Here is a 14,728-nt window from a genome sequence, read left to right as displayed (position 1 = left end):
GCGGCTCGGCGGGAGCCCCGTGTGAGGAGCGGCTGCGGGGAGGGGTCTCCTCCGCTTCGTCCCGCGGGAGGGGTGGCCTGACTGACCCGCTGTTCCTCTGATCAGCTGACGGTCGGCCCCGGGCATGGCTTTGGGCGAGATGGACGGAGCGGGCTCGGAGCCGGAGGAGGGCAAGAATCAGGAGCCGGGCGTCATCACCACGAGAAATATCCTGGAGAGTTTCACGGAGAGTCAGGAAGTGCGGGCGCTCATCGGTAACCTGAAGGGAGCCTTTGGGGATCTGGTGACTCGAGAAACGACCGTGGAAAAATTCATAGGTAAGCGCGTCATCCAAAGGGAGCACGTTCGTATATTTCTTAAGGGAACTTATTACCAAAACAGGACTAAACTGCTAATTTTGCATCAGTGATAATGCTGGAATTTTATTAACAGGTAGTTTAGTTTTATTTTTTTCTTTATTTTGTTTTCCAGATATATATTCTGCTATGAGGTGGCATTTAACAATTGTAAATGAAACCTTACGTCTTGGATTTAAGAAATTTGAATTCTGACCCATGTTTAGCATCCAGTTTGCAACTGAAATGCAGTTTGGATGTCTGTCAAATAAAGCCTTTTTTGTACCTTATTACTTGTTAAAATGCATATATTTTGAGCTTTTTTTTTGGTATTCTTTCTTTTATATTTCACAGGGAAGGGCATGACTCCATGCAGATCATGTAATTGTTTCTGAGTGGAGTCAACTTGGATCTGACTTAGTAGCTGAAGTTTTGTGCCATATGATGAAAGCTGTTCTGGTTGTAGACCTCAGCTGAATGTAGCAGTGGTGTAATTACCTGCATGTAGCAGTGTCCTAGGTAATTAGCCTCTTATAATGCACATGTGTGTATTGGGTCCAATTACAAATCAAATGGACTAGCATTTGCAAGTACTTTTGCCAAAATGGTGAAATTGCTAAAACTTAGAGTAAAAATATTAATCCAGTGTTTTTGTTTGTGACAAAAAGAAACTAGATAGGCAAAAAAAATAAACCAGAAAAGCTAAAATTTGGAAATCTGACTCCGCAGAAGTTACTCAGTAGAGTTATACTTGATTGACTTAACTGACTTCCCTATGAGGAGGTTAATGATGAGTATGTTCAGAAAGAAGTAGCAGGAGCACCCATATTTGTGTTGCTTGTTCAGTAACATAGATGAAATGGCAGAATTTGATGGGATAGAAAAGCATTACTGAAAAATATCTAAGCCTCTGAAAGGCCATTATCTCCTCCAGCTGATCATCTTGCTGTGCCTCTGTCTCTCCTATCAGATGTACTGTCTCTGTATTGAAATTGTGTTTCTGAGCTTTCTGCGTGCATCTCCACTCTGTCACATAAGTTCTTATGAGAAAAATTGCTGTGCTACCCATTGAAACTGTGACTCGCACTTCTTGGGAGCAGGCCCTTTGCAGGTAGGGGGATATTGCTGTGTGAGCAGTGTCAGAAGAGCCTCTCATTGTCCAGTAAATACAGTGTTAATATACTTAAAACTGGTAGGCACTGTACGTCTTGTTCAATATTGGTTAGAGTATTTAGTGTCGTAAGGTATCATTTGAGCCTTCTTGGGCAAAATGTTCCAGGTACGGTGACAGGCTAAACGTCTGGGCATGGAAGCTTAGGGAATACCGTTAGTCTCTAGGCAGATAACGCAGTAATCCTCAGCTACAGAGGATTTTAACGCAGGTCTCTGAAGCATTCACAAAAACTCGTGATCCTCTTTTTTTGGTGAACTGTTAGAAACAGGATTTTGCAAGATAGCTTAATCTGCAACTATAACTTTGTAGAAAAATTTAGAAAGATTTTTTTTTTTAAATAATAACATTTGAATACGTTTTTTCAGTTCATTCTCTTTGGGATTTAGATTCAGAGTTTTATTTTAGATTGCCAGACTGTGATCTGGGAAAACAATTTGGCAAGATAAGGAATTTGCTGTTAAATTCCACTTCTGCTTGAGAGCTATTGCTTTGAGAGTTGATGGAATTTCTTGTATTCGCTAGTTATGTTATTTGTACGCAGCTTAAGGTATTGTTAATTACAATAGGAAGTTAGTGACGATTAGAAGCTCAGACTTCCCTCTTGATAGGAGGCAGCACTATGGTATCCCAATGGAATTGTAGAAGTTCCTGCAAGGATACTCTTGGACTGGCTCGTGTCTTGAAAGTGGTTGTGCAGTGTCATTCGCTGATTACCTACAGTGCTGTTGAAGTTGAGTTATGTCTTAAATCTAACTGTCGATGTGACAGGCAGAGAAAGGGGATACAGAACAAAATTGCTTGAGAGAGAAACAAATGCAGGAGAAAGAGAGGTGAAGAAGATATTCTAGTTTTCTATTTAAAAAGCTATTTTCTGACTATATGTCTAAAATGACCCAGGCAATCCCCAGAGCAGTACTGAATCACTTGATGATCCCTTCTGAGATCCAACTTTAATTTGTATAGCTGCTTTTCGTTGATTCTAGGTTTACATTGAAATGCTTTTGTTTCTAAAAACAGCGCTTGGTAGACTGGAGGGGAGGGATGGCATCCAGAGGGACCTGGACAGGCTGGAGAGGTGGGCCCGTGCCAACCTCATGAAGTTCAACCAGGCCAAGGGCAAGGTCCTGCACCTGGGTTGTGGCAATCCCAGGCACAAATCCAGGCTGGGTGGAGAATGGATGGAGAGCAGCCCTGAGGAGAAGGACTTGGGAGTGATGGTGGATGAGAAGCTCAACATGAGCCGGCAATGCGCCCTTGCAGCCCAGAAGGCCAACGGCTTCCTGGGCTGCATCAAGAGAAGCGAGGCAGCAGTCAAGGGAGGTGATTCTCCCCCTCTGCTCTGCTCTGGTGAGACCCCCCCCTGCAGCACTGTGTCCAGCTCTGAAGCCCCCAACATCAGAAGGACGTGGAGCTGTTGGAGAGGGTCCAGAGGAGGCCACGCAGATGCTGAGAGGGCTGGAGCAGCTCTGCTGTGAGGCCAGGCTGAGAGAGCTGGGGCTGTTCAGCCTGGAGAAGAGGAGGCTCCGGGGAGACCTTAGAGCGGCCTCCCAGTGCCTAAAGGGGGCTACAGGAAAGCTGGAGAGGGACTTTTGACAAGGGAATATAGTGATAGGACAAGAGGCAATGGCTTTAAACTGGAAGAGGGTAGGTTTAAATTAGATATAAACAATAAATTTTTTACTGTGAGGGTGGTGGAGCACTGTCCCCGGTTGCCCAGAGAGGCTGTGAATAGCCCGCCCATGAAAACATTCAAGACCAGGTTGGCCGGGGCTCTGAGCAACCTGATCTGGTGGAAGGTGTCCCTGCCCAGGGCACGGGATTGGAATGAGGTGATCTTTAAGGTCCCTTCCAACCCAAACTGTTTTATGATTCTATGACAATTAGTAATTTGACATGCTAACAAACAGAATAGTGTGTAAAATTAAGTGGGATTCTATATGTTAATGAAGATGATGTGAACAGCAAGGCAGAAATGTGTAAAGCAGCATTTTGGCTGCTGTGTGGGTAGCCGTGGTAAAGCTGGTACACCTGGAGCAGCTGGAGTCTCTAGTGGTTTAATGTTCTGATTGCAGAGTTCCATCAGAAATGGTGTGCTGTTAAGTCACTCTTAACTGTGGAAGAGCCACAAAGAGCTCAGCAGTGAAGGCCAGCGACAAACGGAGTGATTGCTTGCTTTCTCTGGCTGTGGGATTTGTCTGCAGTCATTTGAGAGACTCCTAAAAGGGAGTTTCTGGTTCAGTGTAGGTAAAAGATTGTGCTACGGAAGTGGACAGGTTATTTTTACTGTTACTTGTCTGTCGTTTTCTTACTTTTTGACCTCGCGTACAGGTGGTGGCAGCACTTCGCTCAAGGATACTGAAATCTTAAGGTAAAGCTGCCTAGGATCAGGAGTGTCTCTCACTATTAATGCCTCTAAGAGCCTTTAGTTTGAGTAGCTTATTACAGATATCTTTTACTTTGCAGGTATAATGGACAAGTACCAGGAGCAACCTCACTTGCTGGATCGCCACTTAGGTAGGAACATCATATTTAAACACTTTTCTGTGTATATATTTGAAAATCTGTTAAACTAGAAGGTCTGTATTTGCATTACAAGATTGCTGTGGTTGATATTAATTACATGACAACCATCTCCCTCTTTCTTAGTAGAAGTGTGAGAAACTAAGTTAAATGCATGTAGTCTCACTGATTTTTCTCTCATTTCATTAGAGTGGATGATGAATTTGTTATTGGATATAGTACAGGACAATGGATCTCCTCCCCTGCTAATTCACCTGGCTTTTAAATTTCTTTACATCATTACAAAGGTAAAACCCCCTGAATTTAACATTCTGTAACTGAAATGTGTATGTTTCCAATATTTTCTTGTTGTTGTTTAAATAACTTTTTAAAATTTCACATTTTCAAAAATAGTATAATAAATAAATAAATAAATGTCTAAGTATCGCAATGAAATGTTTAAACCGTGCTGTGAAAGATTAGTTCTCTCTTTTGTGATTTTCATGATAGCTTATGCTATTTAATGGTCCAGAGTAGTAAAAGTCAAGGTCTGAATGAAAAAAAAAAAAGCAGAAATTGAGATACTGAGTGATAAAACAAGAGTCATAATCTTAAAAAGAAGAGTAAATTGTGATGAAGAATTTGATGGATTGTGGAATTTCCACCTGAGCATAAGAAAACATTTTTTGACTGTGAGGGCTGAACAGCGGGATAGATTGCTCAGAGAGGCTCTGGGTCTCCATCCCGGGAGATACTGAATACCCTGCTGCACACGGGCCTGGCAGCCCACTGTAGGTGACTGTGCTTTAGCAGGAGAGCTGGAATAGACAATCTCCAGAGCTTCCTTGTTCTCCAGAGTCTCCTTGTTTCCTTCACATACAAGAAGCTCCTCAAAGGCTCTTTTCTTTTTCCTCGGTACTTGGTGATGCCAGATGGCTTACTGAATTTTGAAACTTTCTGTTACAGGTGAGAGGGTACAAACGTTTCCTCCCACTGTTTCCTCATGAAGTAGGTGATCTGCAGCCTGTTTTGGATATGATTGTAGACCAGAATCCAAAAGATTCTGAGGTGAGAACTTGCTGTAGTTTTTGCTTAACTTTTACATCTCCTACAGAAAAAATTGGTGAACAATGTAAGAAAAAGATCTGGAAAAAATGTATAAAGCAGTGAAAGATACTGAACTTCTAAAAGAAGTAACTAAAAGTCCTCTTCCTGCTTTGCTAATTTAGCTTGAAGTCATAGAAGTAAAATCACAGGAAATGGAGTATTTTAGGTTTTATGTACTTATTTCTGTTTCTTAATATAAACAGACTGGTTTTTAAAGCTTTGAGTTTTGTCAAAGTTGGTATGAGAACTTCTGGTACACATTTGGTGAGGAAATGAAGATGGTTAATTTTTCTTGTTTAATTTCATGAAATATTTCACTCTTCCCCAACCCCCCAGTATCTATTTTCAGATCTGAAAGGGTGGGCTTTGTTTCTTTGGTTGGTTGGTTGGTTTTTTTTTTTTTTTCCTTTTCTTTAGAAAGGAAGGATGTGAAGATTGGAGAAAATTGCAAAATTATGACATGAGGCATGAGTCACTTGGGTTTTTATTTTTCGATAATATATTCCTGGATGTGGAACAGTAACACAGAATTTCAGATTTTTTTTTTGTACCTGTTTGCAATTTGAAAAACAGTGTGACATCACTTCATTATATGTCCTGATTTAAAGTTTTATTTGGGTGGGAATATTCTGGGCAAGAATTCTGATTCAAAGAAATATTTAAACAAAGAATTTTTAAGCATGGATTGAGATCATAGAATCGTAGAATGTCTTGAGTTTGAAGGGACCCATAAAGATCATTGAGTCCAACTCCAAGATACTGTAGTTTACATTCTTGTATTTTTGAACAAAGAAAAATAACAATTCCAGGCGGCTTATTAAGACACATGAATTTTAAGAGAGATCATCTGTTATAAGTAACAGGAATCATGGATTTGAAGACAATAATTGAATTACTGCTCTAAGTTAAAATATTTTTTAAATAAACACTGGTAGTTCTGTCTCCTTTGGTGTTTCAGAGCATTCAGATTAGGAGTTTTCTCTTCATCGTCTTACTTTGAAAGTTCCTTGGAGCTAGTGGATAGTTTGTTCTCCAGGCACTTTGTTGGAATATGTTGCAGAAAATGAAGTGTGTAATTTGTTTTACCATTCTTTTCCAGGCTTGGGAAACTCGTTACATGCTTTTATTATGGCTCGCCATGATATGCTTGATTCCTTTTGATCTGGCCCGTTTTGATGGAAATACTGCTTCTGAGGAAGGGCGTGCTCGCATGCCAACAATGGATCGCATACTTCAAATAGCAAAAGTAAGTATAATGCATCTTGTAATACTTTCCAACCTGAGATATTTTTCTCAGGCTGATCTTTCAATATATAATGAATTATCATTTCAGAATATTATTTAAGCCCATATTTTTGTATCAAATCTGTAAAGAATTTCTCCGTAGTTTTGGAATCTTCAGTATGTTCTTTGCTGCTTTAGTGTCAGATGAGGCTGTTACTTGTTTTCCCTGAAGTAATAAACTATCTTGTTTTATGACTAGCTGATATGAATACATGCATTTGATTAACAGCTTTTAGCATTTGAAAATCATGGAATCATAGAATGGTTAGGGTTGGAAGGGACCCTCAAAGGTCTTCTAGTCCAACCCCTGCAAGGAGCAGGGACATCCCTGAAAATACTAGCTAGGTTTTTCTGACAATGAAGTTTGATGATTTATATAGGAAATTAGCATTCAATCAGGATGAGTAACACTGGAAGCTATGGCTGAATGAAGAATTTTCAGCAAAGGTAATGAAGTTTAACTAGGTGTAAGCCAAAGTGGCTAACTTGTCATCACTTTAAGATAAAAATAAAGAACAACCCCCTCCCCATGAGTACCAGAACAGCTTATGCTTTTGATACTTGTGGCACTCAAGTGGCTTTTCATTCTAGGCATGCAGTAGCACAAATATGGCTGCAAGTTAAAGTTTTGGTAAAGGTAAGCTTGCTTTGAAAGACACGAGAAGGAAGACTGTTGTCTGAGATATGGTTAGTTAAATGGGAAAATTTACTTTTTACAATCTTAAGCTCAATTTGTAATCATAATAATTACATAATATAGGTAATCATAATAAAGTTTGTAATCATAAAGTCATATATTAATGTCCAAAGTTGTTACGTAGTTGTTATTAAATCTACATGTATGAATTCTTTTACAGTTAGTTTTCTTTTACCTTTAGTGTTACTTGGTTGTCAGTGATAAGGCTCGAGATGCAGCTGCTGTACTGGTTTCAAAGTAAGTCTCTTTTGTGCTTCTTGACAGAAAGGAGAAAAGCTAGCTCCTATTTTTCCTGTCATGTTTTAGTCTGACATGCTACTAATGACAGCATTGGGAGGACTGGAGGTTGCCAGCTGTCTGGAATGTTGAACTTGCTTGATTCAGATCCAATAGTGTGTTTATTAGTGGAAATATTGTATTTTCTTCTGCTTACTAGGGGAACAGGTATCTATCCAAAGTGATGCAGATCGCCACTGTTAACAGGATACTGTTCAAATTGCCTTCTAGGGACTGGTTTGTGCTACGGGGTTTCAGAAAGATACCATTACCTTGTGTTGATGCTGATTTTTGCAGTGTGTCGCATGGTAAATACGCGTTTGGTATCCAGTATTATTGGCTTGATGTTTCCTAGTAGTACTTAAGTTATGTAAAAGGAAATAGTAATGCTAGAATTAATTTTTTTTAATAACCCTCTTGTCACTTTCTTCATTCTTTTATCCAGAAAAAAATGATTTTGTTTTCTTAGGTTTATTGTTGTCAAATAATTAATGAAATGAAACAGTTCTAGGATAATGGAACTTTCTAAATCCCACTGTTTACACAGTTGGTGTTCAGACACCAAAAAACTTGTGACAGAGGTGCAGTTGTTCTGGCATTTTTTGCATGCTAGATTGTTTATAAATTTGAAATAACGAACTTCTGTATCTTTTCTTTCCTCTCCTAGTGCATTAGTGGAGAGTGCATTTGTGATGCATATGAACATGAATTATAAAGACCATAAACTGTGCTAGGACACACGTATCTTTTTTCCAGTATATACCACAGTACATATTCCAATATATTCTAGTGGAAGAGGGCTTTAGTCAGCTCAGTTTGTCATTTGTTTTTTCTTTTTTCTTCCTTTTCAAAGCAAGCAAAGCCCCAGAACCTTTACCCTGGCGTTTGCTCTGCCTACACTAGAGGGCTCTGCCAGCGTAGTTTTGCGGGCGTTGCTCGGGGAGCAGAGGCTCTGTAGGGTGAACAAGACGAAATTATCACAGGGGATGTGGGTAGCTAGTCTGAACACAATAAAATCTGTGTTAACCTTTTTCTTTGGATTAAGAGATGCACAAAGTTTACGGGATTAATTGTATCCAAATAGTTGCTAAATATAACTTAGTAGAGCAAATCCTAACTGTACTTTTGGGAAATAACTGTGCATGTACTTATTTTAAATTTAGTCTGTCACAGGACACAAAATTCTGTAGAAATGTGTATTTAATGAGTATAATGCTGCAGTCATGAATCTGAAGACAAAACAAACACTTTTTGTTTTAGAACTGACAGTGTCATATTGAAAATTCATGAAGGAGTTGGGACTAGAATCATAGTTCTGTGGTGACTAGTCCTATGCTTTTCTGATTTACGCTTAAATATTTCAGAGCAAAAGTTAAGTGAATGCATGGATCATTTGAATAGTTTTAATAAATAACCTTGTCTGTTATGTACTTAGTTCCATGTGACAGGATATAGGTTTGTCTTCTTATCCTAATTATTTTTGCAGGCATTTTGGAGGTGATAATTCGAGGTTGCTTTTCTAGGATTTTTATATATCTGCATTGGTAATCTATCTTGTCACAAGTGGACAGAAGCAGAGGGTTCGAGGTGAAAGTGACAGAACAGTGAATTATTCTTGAGCATTTCTATCTACCTGAATGTGCCCTTTATGTTCTTCACTTCTTAAAAACCTAGAAAAAAAACCCCAGTCAACCAACTGTGATAGACTTTTGAAGGTACATCTGGTATTTGGAAGCCTTCTCAAGTAAGGATGACAGTAATTAAAAAAGATACTTTCATCACGTTATAGTAATTGAGTTTGCACTCTATTTGCATTTCACTTGCATTCCAGGATATCTGTAAAAATAACTTACTAGTGGAAGCCTATCTATAGTAATGTGATTGTTACAGCATTACATTCAGCAACGCTTTGTGTTCATGCAGTGCTCAGCCTTGGTTTTCAGGGGGATTTCATGAGTGCCTTGCATCCTAATGCAGGGTACTATGCAGACATATTAGTAGCAGTTGTCATATGTTCTTTTCACCTCCGTTTTATTGGCTGGATTAGTCTTTATTAAAAGTATATATTCATAACAAATAAGGTGGTAGAATACATTAAGGTGGTTCTAGTTACCAGCTGCATCAAGATGTGTAAGACTGTAGTGGGAGCAAAATTACTATTTAGTGTACTTATAATTGTCTAGTTTATTATGAAAACACCATTTTCAAAACAGCCTAATAATTAAAACACTTCACTGGGAATTAGAAGACCCAGGTCCAATGACTTTTGGCCTTGGACGCGCTGCAGCACCTCAATGTCCTTCTTGTAGTGAGGGGCCCAAAACTGCACACGGTATTCGAGGTGCAGCCTCACCAGTGGTGAGTACAGGGGGACAATCACTTCCCTACTCTCGCTGGCCACACTATTTCTGATACAAGCCAGGATGCTGTTGGCCACCTTGGCCACCTGGGCACACTGCTGGCTCAATTCAGTCAGCTATCGACCAGTACGTCCAGGTCTCTTTCCGCCAGGCAGCTTTCCAGCCACCCTTCCCCAAGCCTGCAGTGTTGCATGGGGTTGTGACCCAAGTGCAGGACCTGGCACTGAGTAGGAGATGATAAGGCTTATCTTCGTCTTTTTTTGTAGTCTGGATGTTAAGGCACTCCTTTGAAAAATTAAGATTTGAACTCCTTTGGGCTGAGAAAGGGTCTAGGAACCAGTTAATCTACTTTACAGGTTACTTCTGTTACCTGCGCTATTGTGCGAAGACGGCTTTGTCCGTGCTGCTGTTATAAAACAAACCACCCCTCCTCAACTAATACCTCACCCAAATCCTCATTGTTCTGTTGCTGAATACGGTCGATGCTGACTTTGAAGACGATTCAAGTGATCACGTGTCTGCTCACCATTTCCTGTGTTCTCTGTAGTTAATATTCCCCGTTAGTTAGCTCTTGGTGCAGTTTCCCATTTAATTTGTGGGTGTGTAAAGTCACCAGCTACAGGCTCTGCATACATCCTTTTTTTGGGTGCCGTGCATTGTGTTTTGTGGGCTTTCCCATGTTTCCTTTGATTGCACTGAGAACAAAGTTTCTTAATTTTGTCTGAATCTCTGCTGGACAGGACCCTAATTTTTAGGTTCTAGGAATAGTAAATTAGATAACTGAAGCAGATGCCCTACCTGCAGCACCTAACTCTTGTTGTTGATTTGCACCAATTTTCAGATTGGCTGAATAGCTGTTCTTGGTGAGAATGGTGGAGAATTCTCGTATTTGTTTCAGCTTTTCACTAATTCCAATAGCAATAATTTGTATGTAGGACTTCTGGAAGGTTTGTTGCTTTACAGTGTAGATGAGAAATATCTAGAATCCAAGTTTATAGGTTGGTTTGAAGTGGAAGTGAAATTCTAGGTCAGAGCCTTGCTCAGAAACAGAAGGGGTAAACATGTGATGGTTTGGAGTTCCCACCATCGGCGATTTAGGGAAATATCCATTGGAGAGTTGTTTTTAGGAACTGCAACCAGTTTGGGTAGCAAGAAAAATTATTTTTCATTGAGAGTCATAAAGTTAGTAACTGCGGTGTTTTGGTTTTTTTCTGTGACAGATTTATTGTCCGTCCTGATGTCAAGCAGAAGAGGATGGCAGACTTCCTGGACTGGACACTTTCAATGTTATCTAAATCCTCCTTCCAGACCATGGAGGGGACTGTTGTTATGAATGGCATGCTCCAGGCCCTGGTAAATACCGTTTTTCCTTTAGAAGATAGATAATTGTATTTATGATCGTATGATACTGCTATGGTAGATGTTGAATAGCAAATACACAGCGAGGTTCCTGTTTATTAAAAAAAGGGTAGGATAATATACAGGTAGAATTTCCTCCACAACAGTTTTGAAGATTTAAATTCCCATGTATGTATATTTACTTTAAGTATTCTTGTCATCACCAAATGAAAGTGAAGTTGGCAGTATAGATACTGATAAATAATTGGTACTGTACAAAATGAAGAAGTTGGGCTTTTGATATCGTATGATCCCTCCTAAACTTTTCAGAACTGGTAATTCTTGAAAGTTACATCCATTCTTCTTCAGCCAAAAATTTTGTTCTCAATAGTTTTGATAAGACATACTAAACTTCTCTAACAATGTCCTTGAGTAGTCTGAAAAAATGTGCTATTTCCTGTGGTTTTACTTGCTAATTTGAACAAGTTTTTTGCTTAATGCTCCTTACCTTGTGAAGTAACAACAGTTTATGTCTCGAAGAGATGAATTCTTAGTTTGAGTTTTAAAATTTATATACATTGCATGGGAAAAAAAATCTAATATCTGAACCACTACTGTATGATAGCACTCCTCTTTTACGTTCTAGGACTGTCTTTTTATAAAAGCTTTCTTGTAGTTTTACACCCTTAAAAGTGTTGGTGTGAATTTTGAAATATTTGAATAACAGTTCTGGTGTCTGTTCTGATTTTGATGTCTGAATGTGTTTGGGTGGAATGGGGGAGTTTGTGTGGGTGGAGTTGTTCCTTCTTGTTTTTGTTGTTGGCCAAAGTCAAGGTAGCGCACGCAAAGTCAGATGACATGCTCTTGTACAGCCTTTGCACAGGTTTAAGGATTTGCTGGGGGTGGTACGTGTTTCTACAATTTGTATGAATTTGCAGCTCTCTTTAAGTAATTGCTGTAAGGACTTGTAGCATTATGTTACTGAACATCAAAGCAAAGTTCTGGAACATGCATGTAGGGTTTGTTTTTTATTGGGTTTTTTTTTGTTTTTTTTTTTTTTCCCTCTAGCAGCTCTTCCAAATCAGAAGATACAAAAGGTGATCTATATTTAGAATAACTTAGGACTTGCTGCTTAAGCAGGAGGAAGCATTATTTGTATGCATTGCAGTATGTTTCAAAAGATAGAATGATGTTTCATCATTTTATTGTCAGATCTGGAAAGGGAGACTGACTGTTTGCCGTTCTAGGTGCATGATGAGACCTGTAGGATGTATAATACATTAGTGTTTTGTCATAATTCCTTTGAGTTTGGCTTTGGCTTTATCCACCTGTTCATTAGTGCATGCTAAGCGAAACAGGTGAATACTTAACAAGTAGCATCGAAACTAGAATATGATACAATATACCTGGAAGCAGAAGCCTGCCTTCTTGCATTTATGATTTTTTTTTCCTCCTCTGTGGGACAGGAGAAAGTATTTATTGGGCCAGTTTATGTGTGTCCTACAGCTCGTAACTCCTGTTCCAGTTGGATGATACGAGCAGACTGAATTTTTAAAGCCTTTTCTTGCATTCAGTCTTCAGTTTTTAATTCCGGTTACTACAATCTAGGCGTGAATTATATCATTAGGGAATAAGGGTTTTCAGAGCAATAGGCACACAGGTGTGTATGTATGCAGACATGCTTCAGTGGAGGAGGAAATACTTATATCAAGAGTTTAATAGTAAGCATTTTGTAACACATTTGTAACAATAGCATATTATTAAACCAAAAATACCAGCTGAAAATAAAAGCAGTGTTTAAAATAAGTAAACCTTTTCTCTCAAACATACAAGATTCCAACAGTCTGTACAGAAACTTAGTAAGTAATTGCTAAGTATGTGAAGCAGAACACATCCTCGTGAGGGACAACCAAAACTTGTGTCAACAAGCTGCAGAATTCTTTGCCCTTGGATTCCTCCAGCAGTTTGTTGCTTTAAGAGTCAGGCTGTAGTTGCCTGGGCATTTCTCTCTGAAGAAGCAGGAGAAAAAAAACCCTTTTTTTTTTTTTTTCAGTTTCTGGTCAGTACAGCAAGGCAGGTTTCGAGAGTGTAAGAGGTTTCAGGAATGTAACCCACCAGGGTGAGGAGAAAAAGTTGTTCTCTCTCTTCATTGGAGCAGCTTAGCAGTGCCCCTAACCGGGTGGATTTCAGTTGGAAGGTGATATTATGCTGCTTATGGTCTGCATTTAGGAAATAGCTTGTAGTTATTTTGGCAAAACTGTTTTAAAAAGACATGAAACTCTTGCATTTCAATGAACTGAAACTGCAAGTTAGGTAGGCAACGAGTAGTTAGACGTTGCTGCACTTTGATCTGCCTCTTCGTGGCCTTAAGTCTTGGTGATTAGGTATGCTACTGTTTAATCTAACTCAGCATTATGTGTAGAGCAAGTACTACTGTTTCATGGTTCTTGTTGGGACACGCAGCCTGCATTACGCATTTTAATTCCACTGGTGCTTTTTTTCTTTTTTTTCTTTACACCTGTCGTCAGTAATATATCATTTCACAACAGGTGTGTACTAGCAGGAATCTTTGCTTGCAGTATTTCAGAGGGGGTTTTTAAAACTGCCTTCTTTTGTTGGAAATACCATTGCAATATTGAATTAAATTCACTTTTGTGCTTGAACAGTTTGTATTTTTCAAGGATTATAAATGTTAGATTAATAAGAAATTGCCACTTTTTTTAAATAACATTTGTTTACTTGAAGGAAACTTCTAACCTGTTTCAAGAATCTGCATTTTAAATTCTCTTGGTCTGGAGGTTTGCTTTTAAACCTGCCATTATATCAAGCAGCTTTTTAGTTATTGCTGCAGGGCGTAGCACTCCCAGTTCTTGCGTGACAGAGATGTCATCATGTTGAGGTAGCCTTGGGCATTGAAACTTATTAAACCTTATTTGTTTTATAAGTGATTCAGTATACAAGTGTGAGTAATAATTAAAAAAAATAAAACGCCCTACACAGTGATCTGATGAAACTTGAGAGTCCTAAGAACAGGGCATTTCCCTGAGCTGTCTCTAATGCAAAAGTTATTTAGCAATAGCTACATGCTTATGTAAATTTTGCTCCAGGGAAGAAAGAACTCTCTAACTCTATTCTTTCAGACCCAGAGGCACAAAAATAGACCATTTCCAAATAGAATGTTTCCCAAGTCTCTGTATTTTTGGCATTCTCAAAGAATTAGCAGTGCTAGGATTGTCCATTGGTGATATTTTTTGAAAAGGTGTTGTTGCTTAGTGGTTTGGTGATAAAGATGTACAAAAAGTAGTGTTGATATGAGAAGAAAAAAATTCTTATGTCTGCAGATACTAAGGGCACTGACTGCTTTCTGGTAATACTGTCTCTCCTCTCTCTGAGTGGCATGGAGTGTGCTAACGTGGCGGCGTCTGATACTTCGGAGCTTTTTTTCCTTCTCACCAGAAGTGTTGTGATTTGGTTCAAGGTTCAGAAGTTAAGTTATCATAAGACTGTTTCTTTTTCCTGTTAATATAGTGTTGTCTCAAGTTGTTAATTTTATTTTTCTTTTCTTTTCTTCCAAGTACTTAAAATCTGAGGTTTTGGGTCGTCTTGTTAAGATGGAAAGGAGCTATTCTGCTAGCTCTTCATGTGTGAGTCTAAACTT

At 39.0% G+C, this 14,728-nt stretch overlaps 1 protein-coding gene across 4 annotated transcripts in view; it reads left to right on the top strand.

Annotated features, from left to right (window-relative positions):
* Window positions 1-14,728, top strand: part of TBCD (tubulin folding cofactor D) — a 127,564-nt gene that overhangs the window by 432 nt on the left and 112,404 nt on the right. For 3 of the 4 annotated variants that reach the window (XM_086762207.1, XM_086762206.1, XM_086762205.1), the window contains exons 2-8: window positions 106-317; window positions 3,973-4,023; window positions 4,219-4,316; window positions 4,975-5,076; window positions 6,215-6,361; window positions 7,278-7,333; window positions 10,953-11,085. In XM_086762207.1, coding sequence (XP_086618333.1) covers window positions 125-317; window positions 3,973-4,023; window positions 4,219-4,316; window positions 4,975-5,076; window positions 6,215-6,361; window positions 7,278-7,333; window positions 10,953-11,085 — 780 coding nt within the window. In that variant the 5' untranslated portion in view covers window positions 106-124. Of the gene's footprint in view, window positions 1-105; window positions 318-1,305; window positions 1,447-3,972; window positions 4,024-4,218; window positions 4,317-4,974; window positions 5,077-6,214; window positions 6,362-7,277; window positions 7,334-10,952; window positions 11,086-14,728 lie in introns of those variants that run through there. The other variant, XM_086762208.1, reaches the window with a different exon arrangement.

The sequence above is a fragment of the Chlamydotis macqueenii genome, chromosome 18 (genome assembly GCF_036417535.1).
Source record: "Chlamydotis macqueenii isolate bChlMac1 chromosome 18, bChlMac1.mat, whole genome shotgun sequence".
Lineage (NCBI taxonomy): Eukaryota > Metazoa > Chordata > Aves > Otidiformes > Otididae > Chlamydotis > Chlamydotis macqueenii.
The sequence above is the reverse complement of the archived record's forward strand: the minus strand, read 5'-3'. Positions and strand labels throughout refer to the sequence as shown.